Source organism: Cyprinus carpio, chromosome A1 (genome assembly GCF_018340385.1).
Source record: "Cyprinus carpio isolate SPL01 chromosome A1, ASM1834038v1, whole genome shotgun sequence".
Lineage (NCBI taxonomy): Eukaryota > Metazoa > Chordata > Actinopteri > Cypriniformes > Cyprinidae > Cyprinus > Cyprinus carpio.
The window spans coordinates 37343947-37356549 of NC_056572.1; the positions used below are offsets into that span (position 1 = coordinate 37343947).

Sequence of the window (12603 nt, forward strand, 5' to 3'; positions counted from 1 at the left end):
CAGGTTATGAAAGCAGAAGTGAAAGAACTGAGCAGCCACAAATAGATTTTAGGAAATTTGCTGATGCAAATTATATTGTATTATATCAAAATTAAAACTGCACTAAATGCTAAGATATGGCTGCTGTATGTGTTTTATGTAAAATGTGGTTTGTACATACTGTGGTTTTTAGACTGTTATTACTGGCACCTGTTTCCAGGTGTTTCTGTAGAATCACAGTCTCTTGCGTTTGTGTGACTCTGCTGCTGATGGGAGCGTCTGTCCTGTTATTATACAAATTAGGATATATCAAGACACGAGGTGATGATCGCAAACAAACACATGATTTAACGGTCTACTGGCCTTGTGTGACCTGCTTCTGTTTTACTTTCTTCCTGTCCTGTCCTGACTTTAAATAGCATCAGCAGTTTAGCCAGTTCTCATTTGATTTCTTGGAAAATGGGCCTGAGTTTTTTCTGTTACTAATTATTTGACTTCTTTCCAACCTTGTCCTTCCTGAAGACACTCTAATACTGCACACTCAGGCCCAGATTGACTAAACAGTAAACAGATCATATTATGTTTTCTTAAGGCAGCTGTAGTGTATTGTTGCAAATTAAAACTATTAAGTAAGTTTTGTTGTACTCTGGATATAATCCACAGATCAGCACCCTTCCCCAGACAGGACGGAGATGAGCAGCGGAGAGGTGAGGGGTGTTTAGTTTCTTGTTTATTGAACATTTTGTTGATTCTCATTTTCACATGAAGCATAATTAGAACCAGATTAATGAATTGCAGAACATATGACTTGTTTTCATGTGACTGACCAGCAATGCCAAAAATACTCATTAGTAAATGAGTATTAGCAAATTAGCAAAAACTTAATACTTCACCTCCTGAGTACTTGGGGTGGGGGGGTCAGTGTTTGCCATGCTTGTTTTTAGGGTTGCACAGTTTGTTAAAAATTTTGTGATTATCAATATACTTATTTAATAATAATAATACCACACACACACAATGTGATGTTATGAATATTAAAATGTTATTGTAAATGCTCATGTTAAAAATGAAGACATACCTGACCTAGTTTATTTCTCTCTAAATCTATTTTCAGGCCTTTCCTCATGCAGCATGTGACTATGAGAATATCAAAGATGCCAGACGCCACCAGTCCTGATACTGAGGAAAACGGCTACATATTCCACTGTCACACATCCCACAGACCTGCCTGATCCAAACGCACCACTGTATTCTACAGTACAGTTACCCACAAACCTCTCTCTGATGGGCTCCTGCAACGCCGTCCATTTGCAGCGCTTACGAAGAGTCTCCTCAGCGATGCTAGCACTTCAGTAACGAGGATTTACTGTAATTACACCATGTGGTCAGTCCCCATGTCACTCAACTAGCTCCACTCAACACTATGTTTGTTTGTTTTTTTCGTTTTTTTGCACATACTCAATCTAGTTTATTTCTCTCTAAATCTATTTTCAGGCCTCTCATGCAGCATGTGACTATGAGAATATCAAAGATGCCAGACGTCACTCAGTCCCGGATACTGAGGAAACGGTGTTATATTCCACTGTCACGCATCCCACAGACTCGTCTGATCCAAACGACCCGCTGTATTCTACAGTACAGTTACCCACAAACCCCTCTGATGGGCTCCTGTACGCTTCGGTCCATTTCCAGAAGCATGAAGAGTCTCTCAGCGATGCTAAAGTAACCTTCAGTAACGAGGAGGTTTACTGTAATTACACCACAGTCAGTCCCCACATGTCACTCAACTAGCTCCACTCAACACTCAGGTGTTTGTTGTTGTTTATTTTTTTTTGCAATTATGCCAAAGAACCCTTTTTGGTTCCCCAAATAACCTTTCAGTGAACTGTTCTTGGTGCCATGGATCTTAAAGGTTCTTCATGCAACCATCAAGGCCAGTAAAAAAACTTTATTTTTAAAAGAGTATAGAATCTGGTCACAAGTGCAGTGAAATTTTAATGCACACAGTGACTCCTAAAATTATTTACACACTTCAGTGACACTTAAAAATGCATTTCATTAGATATAAAATTCTTTATATATAAAAAAAAAACAAATACCATTTATTGTAAAGAAAAGCAGCAAAAGTACTTTCAAAAGTACACTCAAAATAAGAAGTATTGCATAACTTTGCTCTTGTTTGTGATTAGTGGAACATGTTCACAGTGAACTTGATGAACCACCCTTGTGTACGCTCATAAATGTGAAAGAAATTCATAATTGTGAGGAAAAACTCTAGTAGCACTTGTTTGCACGTGACACTTGATCTGCTCTCTCTGTTTACTCTCAGACGTTTATCAGTTTACTATAGTTAGTCATTTTGTCACACCTCCGTGAAATTACAGATAAGAGTCTGTTGATAAACTTAGAAAACACAAGAGAGGAGCATCTGCTGCAAATGTACAAGAAAACAACTCAACTGGACACTTTTTTTTACACCACAGCGGGGGTTTTCGGTGTTGTTCACACACAACACACCCTTGCACCCACAAGCATCTAGAAACGTCTGATGCATAAAAACACAGGAAGAAAAAGGAACCACTTACAGAATTATGAATTTTACTCACTGCAGCTGTTATTCTATTTATTCTTTCTAACTGCACTGTGTTTGTTCAGAGATGCCTCATCTGGAGCAGAAGGACCATGTGAAATAAAAGCGTGTTTAGGTGCCATACCAGTTATGAGACTGAGATATTAATATAGGCTGAATGAATCATGTGCCTTGTTCATTTCATGTCTGTTGTACAGTTCATCATCTGTGTGTTTGTGTTTGTTATATACAGTTTTAAGTCTTTTCATTTATCAAGTGTTTTATATTCAAAGTGATAATCATACAGGGACACTAACCCAAATAATCTCCTTCAGCTAGTCAGTTGTTTGACTAGACTCTAATTATTTACTTTGTATACCACACGTTTAAGTTTGCTGCCCTCTGCTGTTAAAGCATTAACAATGCAGTTTAAACCTTCACTTGTTCTCTGGTTTGACTCAATTACTATTGGGTAACAGTTTGTTAACAGTGGCATCATGACTTATGAGAAAATATATAAAAACTGATTTCAAGCCACATATTGATGCAAGCATCTATTTATTTTTCTGCTCTTTTGACAATTTATTTTCTGTAAATGTGTGCTAATTTGTGTGGCAGAAGCTTTCAGACCTGCACAGGAGATAAAAGACAGGAAGATGCTCATGGTCAGTATCTTTGGTTTAACTCCACTGTGAGTCATTGACAGCAGGATTGTATTTCATCACAGTGTGTCAGAAGAATTTAGTAAAGAGGAAAGGGAAGAGGCGGAGCTGCTTGTTTTATTAAAAAAAACTCTTTAGGGGCACAGGATAGAGACACAAAAGCAGGCACAACGGAAGAACTCACAACGTCCCTGACTGCCCAAGAATGTACAGATTCACAGGAGTGAGAGTTTATTCATTAGTGATGATCTGCCTGATTAAAGGTAAAAAGCTGTTTTCATTACAGTATCAACCTGTACCTGTATGTAACAGCTGTTTTATTTTTTTACTACTGACTCAACTGAGATAAAATCATGTCTGTGTGAGTCTTTTGTCTTTATTTGTGCATTTTTTAAGTTTGCTGTCAGTATCTGATCATAAGGCACTTATTAAAAGAGGAAGTGAATTTTGATTGACAGGTCACATGGGTGATGCTGCTGACCCTGTGCCTGCCATTACAGGAGGAAGTGTCATCATCAACTGTGTGTATAATCGTGAAAATGCGAAAACCAGTGCAAAAAGCTTTTGCAAAAAGTTGGGCAGTAATTGTACAACCATGACAGAAGTAAAGAATGATTTATGGATCCCAGAGGAGAGATTCTCTATGACTGATAATACAACTCTGGGTCTGATTAGTGTGCTCATTAGAAACCTGACTGTAAATGACAGTGGGACATACAGATGTAAAGATGGCAGCGAATGGTTTCAGGAGGTCAAACTCAACGTGGAACAAGGTAGAAATGAATACTTATTTAACAAATCGTGCTAATTTTCTCTATCAGAAGTTTAGATTTTACATCTTATTTTTATTCCCAAGACAATTTTACACCAATTGGAATTATGAAATTAAAATTATTTTGGTTTCAGAGTGGTGTTGTGGGACATCAGAGGAACACACTGCGTATATATTAGGAACTGCTGTCATCCACTGTAAATATCCTGAGAAATATAAAGATCATCTCAAGCAATTATATAAAGTGCAGAATGGATCATTAGTGTCTATTCATATATTTGGAAGTTCGACCACCAATGAGAGATTTTCTCTGAGTGTAAAAGAACAGGAGCATGTCCTCACTGTGACTATTGCTAATGTGAGTAGACATGATGATGGGGTGTATTTCTGTGGAATATACAGCAACCTTATCTACATTCCCCTTTTCACAGAGATTCATCTTCATGTTTCAGGTGAGAACACAAGGTGCTTCACGATGCCACAGAAGAACCTTTTTGTCTAAATGGTTCCATAAAGAATCTTTACATCTGAAGAACCTTTCTGTTTCACAAAAGCTTCTTTGTGGTGAAAGAATGTTCTTCGGATTATAAAAAGGGAAGAAAGAGATGGTTCTTTGACTGAATGGTTCTTTATGGAGCCAAAAATGGTTCTTCTATGGCATCGCTGTGAAGAACCCTTTGAAGTACCTTTATTTTAAAGAGTGTACATGTAATGTATGCTAATGTCATTTTGATTCTTGACCTTTCATCTGTGGACAACAATGGAAAACCAAGAACAGATGCTTCAGTCCAGTCTGGTGAGTTCTTTAACATAAATTAAATTTGATTATTATGAGAATGAAATTGGATTAATGACAATTTAGGACATCACAATTAAAGTTATTTGCTGGTAAAGTGATACTCACAGAGCTTGCCTTGGCAGAAGTGATGGGAAAAATTATGTTTTTTGAAAATTTGAATTAATCAAAATAATTGTGTCATAAAATGCTTCACTGTTTTAAAGCTTTTAGCTGGGCAAAACAGTGTAAATGCAGCAAAAAACCCAGTCCAAAAATGCATTAACCAATTCAAAATGATTTACTGAAAGTGTTCATGTAATACCATTTAATATGAAGTGTCTGTATAGAACAATTTAGAGTAGAAATCACAGTTACGTCGATGTGACATACAACCAAGTATGGTGACCCATACTCAGAATTAATGCTCTGCTTTTATCCCATCCAAAGTGCACAAACACATACAACCAATTAATGTAACACAAAATCAGAATTCATGCTCTGCATTTAACCCATCCAAAGTGCACACACAGCAGTGAACACACACCCGGAGCAGTAGGCAGCCAAATAGCCTACTACTTAAACCTATAACATTTTACATAACATTTACCTATTTTATCTCACAATTCTGACTTTTTTTTTCTCGCAAATGCAAGCTTATATCTCCTAGTTCTGACTTTGTAACTCGATTTAACTCAACAATTGTGAGTTTGTCAATTCTGAGGGGAAAAAAAGCCGGAAGTGTGGGATTTAAAAAGAGAATGACAAAAAAGTTAGAATTTTGAAATATAAACTCAAAATTAGAGATATGATCTCGGAATTGCGGAAAAAAAAGTTAGAATTTTGAAATATAAACTCAAAATTACCTTTTTTTATTCTTGTATTCCATGGATTCCATAGACTGCTGTAATTTTCTACCAGACAGGCTCCGCCAACAAAAGACATTTTGAATTTTTGAAAATTGGTCCATAATATGTGTTATTTTAATTTGCAGGGCTTATTTGCTTATGGAGAACATTGCTGAAAAGGCCAATAACTACTATACTTCCATTTCGTTAAAATGTATATAACTGATCCGAGATCTGGTTTAAGAAAAAACATGGGTTCATTTCATTATTTTCAAATCTGTCATGACAAAGAAGCCTCACTGAAATCATGTGACTTTGGACAAAGGTTTGGAAGCTTCACAATGCCTTTTTCTTCTTCTTCTCAAAAGAACTATTGCACTAGAGATATAGACTTTATCCTTCAAGGGATAGTTCACCCAAAACTGAAAATTACCCCATGATTTGCTCACCCCTTCAAGGGATAGTTCACCCAAAAATGAAAATTACCCCATGATTTACTCACCCACTCACTCACTCACTCAAGCCTTCCTAGGTGTATATGACTTTCTTCTTTCAGACGAATACAATCATATATATATATATATATCCTGGCTCTTCCAAGCTTTATAATGGCAGTGAGTGGGTGTCTCTTGTCAACAATCCAAAATAAAAACAAAAAAACTCATCCAAACAAAATAAGCAAGTGCTCCACACGGCTCCGGGGGATGAAAATAGGCCTCCTGTAGCGAATCAATGTGTTTTTGTATGAAACAAATCCATATTTAAAACTTTAAAAATAGTTATCTAGCATTCTCTAAACATTTCATATGTTAATTTCCAGTTGTGGGTGAACTCTCCCTTTCAGTTTGAGTTTCACTGGATAAATGTTTCAGTATTGGTCCTGTTGCTTGCCAGATTGTTTTGCATATTATAGTGCACTGTTCCTTTCACACTCTCAATCCAATTTTTTACTGTGTTTTGTGTGTGTTTTCCAGATCTCTACGTCATCATTATGGTGAATATGTGTTTGATTCTGTTATTAGCTGGAGGACTGAGTTTGTTGTTGCTCAAGCGGAAATGTAAAAAGACACAAGGTACAAACACAAATGCTCCGAAACCAAATGTGATACTGAAATCTCTTAACTTCTGTATTCTTGTATATTCACTTGCATCATTTTGTCCATCCACAGGTTCAGTCTCATCAGATCAGAGGAGCACAAGAGACGATGATGAGGTAAAAGTGCGTCTACTATTAGCATGACTACAGTATTTCCTAAACAGTGTAGAACAACATTGGTGTTCAATTACAGAAGTAATTCAAAAAGATTGTAAATCTTGACATAACTGATAAACCCAGATGTTATTCAATTAAAATAATAAACCTGTCCCTTTCAGGTGGCCTCATCTGCTTATTATGCAACGATCCCAGACTCTGGAAACACAACATTACACCCGTCTGTTCAGAAGCCCATTGGTTTAAACACGGTTTATGACACGGCCCATTTACCCACAAACCCCTCTGACAGTGATTTCTACACACTGGCTGAACAACCTCAAAATATGACATGTTTGTGATTCAGTATGTTGGCATATATTAGAATAAAGCCAAAATAATTATTTGTTACTTCAATTCCTCTCTCCTCTCTTTTTCTTTTGTTTTCAACATAATAATCATTAGAGGTTACTCACGGTCATATAAAACATAGATATAGATTCTTGGGAATTTTATTGAATTCTTTAGGAAATTCTTTACTACAGTATTTGCCCCATTCCACATATAGTACACATGATACAATAATATGTCAGTATAGCTGTGGGATGTCAAAAACCGTATTAGCAAAGTCCTAGCCTCTTATATCAATGTCCATTCCCATTATTCCATTACTTAGTAAAGCCTTTTATTCATGCCTCTATGATAGCAGCAGGATTCAAGCTTTTCCTGGAAGAGGTCAAATTTCTGCACCTTAAAAATTTCCTTTTTATTCATGCTCCTGTAAGGTATTACATGCGTGAAATTTTGTATTTAATGGTGGGGATAAGGTTCCCATGTCGGCATTTGAGGGTTTCAGCAATGGAGGCAGGCCAAATCTGGATGTGGGAATACCCAATTATTTTTAGAAGCGCTATGGCTAAGTGCTATTTTAATGAGTCCCGGCCTCACTTTAGAGCCCTTGATAGAGGCAAAAAACAGGTAGGAATAATATACAAGAATAGATCGAACCGGCGCCCTTGATACAGCAAAAGTAAAGAAGATGATAAAGCAAATATACAGTGAGTCCTTTTTAATTTACTGGATGCATTGCAGTCTTAATAAATGCAAGGTTTTTCTGAATGTCACTGATATGCTTAGGATCTAAAGCGCAAAAGCTAATCGTCCAATGTTATCCCAAGGTATTTAAAATTTTGACCGTTTTTACCTACTCTGATGTTAACAAGGATAGTCAGTTGAGGCAGGTGGAGAACTGATTATTAATTATTTTGTTTTGGGTGGACATTAAGACGGAAGATACTCATCTCACCACTGGAATGAAGCGTGCAATGATAAAGCCGCGATGTTCCAGTACAGAGTTATTGCCGGCCGTTCCCGGTAAAGCAGGAGCTTGAGAATGGCTGGGGCCATCTGGAATACGCGGCCCGCGGGCTATGGACTGATGCAACTGGCTAGTATAGTGAGTGTGGCGAAATGGCTTCAGCACACACCCGTGGTGCCGCCTGCGCTGGTCGAATACTGATGATGTGACTGGGAGCCTACAAACTCCGCCATGTATCACTTAAGAAATTGTAAATAAGATGGATCAAGTGGGTGGGGATGTTGAGCTGGTGTAGCTTTAGTATCATTGGATGCTTTTGCATCGTATTAAAAGCAGGGGAAAAAAAGGTCAACAAAAAGAATCCTGGCAAAGTGACCTGGAGAGTCCAGATGTTGAAGGACAAGGTGCAGCAGACAGGCCACCGCGGCCTCCATACCCCATGTGGGCTTATATGCAAAATGAAGGGGATCAAGCTGTGGGGCAACAACTGGCAAAATAGTACCCAGTAGCAACTTCTCCAGGCACTTCGTTATTATGGATGTAAGAGCAAAAATGTAAGCCTTAATCCAAGGCTTGGTGTTGTGATACTTTTTTTATTGTTTTAACCGGGATGCTGATGTTAATACAAACACTGATGTAATCAGTAATGACAGAAACTCTGCCATTCAGATCACCATCAAAAGCACTCCAATCAGTACATGCTAGGGAGCCTTGAAAATGGGCAATGGCATCCTCTGACCACTGTGGGGCACTATAGCATTGTGGTTTGTAACGTTTCAGTTCTTGTCTGTAGAGAGGAAGTAAAAAGATGACGTTGAGCTGGAGGCACATCAGACCGTGGATGGCGAGACTATTGGCTCCCAAGGCGGTTGGCAACAACTGGACTGTGAATGGACAGGAGTATGCAGAGAGAAGAGGCGGTTCAGGAAATGAATTGGGAGAGATGGAAATAGGTGGCGGGAGTTATGAAAAATGGGATACAGTTAGAAATAATAAACGGAAAAAGAAATGACAGAGTAAATCGGATGGAAGTGACTCTGACAGGGGATCAGCTGTAGAAGAAATGAAGAGAGAAGAATATAAAGTGTTTAGAAAACTTATGCATGAAGGAGACTTGTTTGAAGCTATGAATCCAATACAGTTGACAAAAATGCTAAATAAGGAAATTGGTGCAATAAAGAGTGGTAAAATTCTAAGAAATGGATCATTGTTGATTATTTGTGAGGATGCAAAACAGCAAGGGAAAGTAATCAGAATGAACAAGATAAATGGAAAGAGAGTGGAATGTTCTAAGGCTAATGGCGAGAAATTCGTAAAAGGGGTTTGTCATGGGAATCCCAGTAAACATATTGGTAGAAGATGTGAAAGAAAATATAACAAATGCAAATGTAAGTTAAGATTTAAGATTCAAGATTTTTATTTGACACATACAGTACATGGTTATATAGAGCATATGACCAGCAGTGAAATATAAGTAAAAAAGAGAGCAAAAGAAAGTACCAAAGTAAATAAAAACACAATCTAAGTGGAGCGACCTGGACGGCATCCAAACTCAGCGGCGCCAAACATCTAAAAACAAATGGGAGCAAAGATGTGGTAAATGTAGTGGAGAACACGAGTTTGGCAAATGTGATGAGGTTACAAAGCTGAAAAGTTGTAATTGTGGAAGGGAACATAGCTCAGCGTATCGTGGCTGTGAAGTTAGTAAGAGGCAGGCTGAAGTATAAAAAGTCTAGGTGTTTCAGGGAATCAGCTATGCAGAGGCAGCAAAGAGTTAAAAAGAGCAATAATTAGTCCTCAACAGACTACTCTGGGGAAAGATGGGGTATGTTATAAAATGTTGGCACACATGACAGATATCTCGTAAGAAATAGTATTAAATCTGTTTAACCAAATTTGGGATACTGGACAACTTCTTTCAGTATGGAAACAAGCAATAATAGTACCTGTTCTTAAACCAGGGGAAGACCCATCAGATCCTTCTATCTACATACCAATTGCCTTGACTTCACATTTATGCAAAATCATGGAATGAATGATCACAGAAAGAATAACATACTTCCTGTTAAAAATAAATAAATAAAATAAATAAATAAAAACTCTTTTACCAGACTCTTTTAGTCAGACATAAGGAAAGCACAGACCAACAAAGTAGTAATAGCAGTCTTCTTTGATGTGGAGAAGGAAAGAAGGATTGCTGATAAAATTAAAATCATTAGGAATTAACAGTAGAACATATAATTGGGTTTTGGAATTTTATTTAAAGACAAGTAAGTGAGGGTAGGTTATGAATATTCCAGAGTATTACACTGCGGAGAAATGGTACTCCACTAAGGTGGGTAGCTGTGTGTAGTCCATTATTAGATTAATGATATTTTCTCTCAGGGTTGAACAAAAATGTCAGGGAAAATCACTGTTGTAGGCAGACTGACGGGGCTTTTGTGGATTAGAGGCCACAATATTTTCATATGTCAATAAGAAAACCCAAACTGCAACTGATGAAGTGGAAAAGTGGACATATAAATGGGGATATAAATTATCTGTAGGTTATTTGTTTTTTTTTTTTCAAGGCGGCACAAAATCTCACCCCTTTCTTTGAATCTATGTGGTAGACAACTGGAGCAGCAGTAAAAGCTATTAGGTTTCTTGGGGTTGGTTGATAAAAAAAATTAACATGGAAAGTTCATCTGAATAAAATTAAGGACAAATGTTAATAAGGTCATCAACATTTTTCAGGTGTTTATCAGGGACCGGATATGGGAGCAAGAGAGATCTCTACAAAACATTATTGGGCACTAGTGAGATCTGTTCTTGACTATGGATGTATAGCTACATGTCAGCAGCAGATCAAAACTCAAAGGAATTAGATATTGCAAGCTCAGCCCTGAGAATCTGTAGTGGGCATCAAATCATATCCGGGAATCAATCAATGCAGGTGGAAATGGAAGAGAGAACAGATAAGTCATTTAAGATATTCAAGATTGTACTTAATGATTTATGATGGCATACTGGGTCAATCTCCAAGGATAAAATGAAAAACCTCCGTCAAAAAAAGAAAAGAAAGAAATATTAGTAATTACATCAATTACAGTGCAGTAATACAGTAACAATTTCATCAATCCCTCCCCTTGCCAAATGTTGACCTTGTTATGGCAGCAGGAACTGAAGAAGACAATTCTAATCAACTTCTGATATGGTATATAGTCAGAAGTATTTTGAGAAACATTCCCACAGTAAATGGTTTTATTCACATGGATCCAAGGATCTCTGATACTGGATATGCTGGTGGTGCAGCAGTATATATTCCAATGTGTGAATTTTATATTAAGAAAAGAGTAACCAACCATTTATCAGTATATGCTACAGGCTATTGGCAATATTAGGCAACAGAGAGAGGCAGATGAAAGGGACACTTCCTTATTCTACAGCGAATACATCCACTCCATCCTCTTCCTGCCGGCCCGAATGTCAGTTTAATGGCTTTTAAAGAGCACATCATTGAGATGATTATAAAAAGTAATGATTCATTTTCAAACCTAAAGTCATTCGCTGAAGATCTTAACTTATATCCTCATTTAGGAATAAAAATAATCAACTGTATTCGAGTTTCCCTTTATTTCTGACACCACACACAAATTGAATTAAAACAGGGGTCCATAAGGCAGAAAATTGTGTTCCAAAAGTCATATTTACCCGAAAAGCTGAATGAATGAATAAAGGTGCATTTTGGTAGTCCTATCAAAATAATAGTAGAAAAATGCCTCTCATTGTGAGCCATCAATGTCCTTATTAGATCACCGCTGACCACCAAGTGGTCACATATGAGGATGACAAACTGTACAGTATGAACGATGCCCTGATGTCTCTGGGATGTGATTTCAATATATTATAGTTCTTCTCATTAGAAGACTCAATCAATCATGTGTAGATGTGTGATGAAGCAGCACATAATCTATTCTAAAGATCAAGACTGAATTTGCACAGACCAAGAAAGATCTCCATAAGAGAGAAGCTCCTGCTGCAAATACTCTGTATTTCACAGAGAGAAGGAGCAAATGAGAGAGAGAGAGGAGAGAGAGCTAGAGGCCCCTTCATTAACGAGGACCCCACCAGCAGCACACAGATGAAACAATGATCCAGATCTGTGATGAATAAACTCTTCATATTTCAGCTGCTGGCTCACTCGTGTCCAGGTGAGAGTTATTCTGTGTCTTTCTAACAGTCTGATCTGTTCTCCAATCAGGTCCATGTTTTTGCACTTTGAGCTGGTAACTGTTTCTCTGTATGTTTATATAGTCGTGGGCATGTGGAGACGAGAGATCTTGGACTTTCACTGCACATGAAGGAGGAACAGTTGAGATACACTGCGTCCATATGGAGTTCTAGATATGAAGCGAAATAAAGAATTATCTCTGCAGATGGAGAATGTCCAAGAATGATTAAGACACAAAAGATTGTTGAGATCGTGGATCAGCAGCTCAGCGAGAG

General features: G+C 37.6%; 1 protein-coding gene across 1 annotated transcript; it reads left to right on the forward strand.

Moving 5' to 3' along the window:
• Positions 1 to 1766: 1766 nt before the first annotated feature.
• Positions 1767 to 7167, forward strand: LOC109072600 (polymeric immunoglobulin receptor-like). Its single transcript, XM_019088829.2, has 7 exons — positions 1767 to 3473; positions 3669 to 3983; positions 4117 to 4434; positions 4761 to 4778; positions 6580 to 6678; positions 6775 to 6818; positions 6980 to 7167. The coding sequence occupies exons 1-7, from the start codon at positions 3416 to 3418 to the stop codon at positions 7157 to 7159; spliced, it is 1032 nt and encodes a 343-aa protein (XP_018944374.1). The 5' UTR covers positions 1767 to 3415; the 3' UTR covers positions 7160 to 7167.
• Positions 7168 to 12603: the final 5436 nt, after the last annotated feature.